Here is a 1,513-nt window from a genome sequence, read left to right as displayed (position 1 = left end):
TTCACACTCATATAAATATTCTATCTACTATTTAACTTTTCTCAAGATTGAAATTTAGATACAACATATTAAAAAAAACAACACAAGCTATGGTCATTTTTATACACGTGACATCACTACTTACGCAAATCATAACATATATTTATTTATTTGTTGATAATATAGAAATTCCAACTTAATTGTTTATATTGTGCCAGCATCTATCCCCAAGAATGGCGCCTTATTGCTTGTAAACACCATGTGTACTATTATTAATAAAAACATTTAAAAGGAATTATTGAATTAATAACAATCATTGAGATCTTCTCTCATTGAACAAATATTATCATATCACATCAAAATTAAACTCATATTATACTTAGCAAATGTGTATATAAAATTATTTGAATTATATGTTTAAGTTTGTTCAAGAAAAATAAAATTGGAGAAAGAGAATGAGAAAGTAGAGAACATTGCAAATGATTCACAACTCATTGCACATTGCAAAGGCAATGGTAACATAATTTTCATTGAAGCTCTTTTTTTTTTCCACAATATTTTTTTGGACTACCCTCATTTTTGTGTATACTACTACCACTTACTAGGGGGCATCATCATCAACCACTAAAGTTGGAAAAACCAAAAAGAACAAAAAAAAAAAAAGGATGATGTATTGAATTTCCTACGGTTCCTAAAATGCCCATGTGTGACTCTTATATATTTATATATAATAATATTTACCCAAAATACATATAATAAATAAACCAAAAAATAAAGCTATTGTAGGATTTTAATTTTTTTTCTTCATCAATTTCCTCCAACTACTAATTAAGAGTCTTGATCTTTGATCATTTAATCACATGGCAACTTCTGATTCAGGCACGTAATTTAGCCTCTCTTCCCAAACCAACTTGGATACAACCTCATCTTGTTCAGGTACATGTTCCTGTTTAATTTCCAAAAACAAAAAAAAAAAAATTATTTATTTTTTTTAATTATTGTTTATTAATTAACCTCAAACTCAATAAAGACATGTAACATATTATCATGCCCCCACTTGCTATAATAGCAACTTGCATGAACAAAAAGTATCACACCTTTACTATCATGATATGATTTTCCCATTATTTAATTTTATTTTTTAAAATCAACTTAAATTAAACCCAAGTTGAATAATTAACCTTTAAGTCTTTGTTTGGTTGAAACATCTAAAAGAATATGAACATATGTGGCATTATTGGCCCACTTGGTTTAGCAATAGCAAAAAAAAGGGTACATAATTTCATTTCATTTTTTTTTTTGGATAATAAATTAATGATAACCCTAAATCCAAATTGGATAAATAACGAACCAAATAGTAGTCAAAACAAAATAAATAAACAAGTAATCAATCTAAATGGGACAAAGCCTCTCATTTTGAAAAAGAAATATTATATACACATAAAAATCAATTATCATTTATATATTTATGAATATATATAAATAAATAATATATATTAATTAAAGTGAGAATTCAGTCGACTTTACGTGAAAT

General features: G+C 26.0%; 1 protein-coding gene across 1 annotated transcript in view; it reads right to left on the bottom strand.

The window, feature by feature from the left end:
* Positions 1–535: 535 nt before the first annotated feature.
* The window catches only part of LOC107476362 (cytokinin riboside 5'-monophosphate phosphoribohydrolase LOG7), a 5,711-nt gene continuing 4,733 nt past the window's right edge, over positions 536–1,513 (bottom strand). Inside the window, exon 7 of the mRNA XM_016096157.3 lies at positions 536–925. Within this exon, the coding sequence (XP_015951643.1) occupies positions 836–925 (90 nt within the window). The 3' untranslated portion in view covers positions 536–835. The remainder of the gene's footprint in view (positions 926–1,513) is intronic.

This window comes from Arachis duranensis, chromosome 2, assembly GCF_000817695.3.
Source record: "Arachis duranensis cultivar V14167 chromosome 2, aradu.V14167.gnm2.J7QH, whole genome shotgun sequence".
Taxonomy (NCBI): domain Eukaryota; kingdom Viridiplantae; phylum Streptophyta; class Magnoliopsida; order Fabales; family Fabaceae; genus Arachis; species Arachis duranensis.
This window is presented reverse-complemented; position numbering and strand designations above follow the sequence as displayed.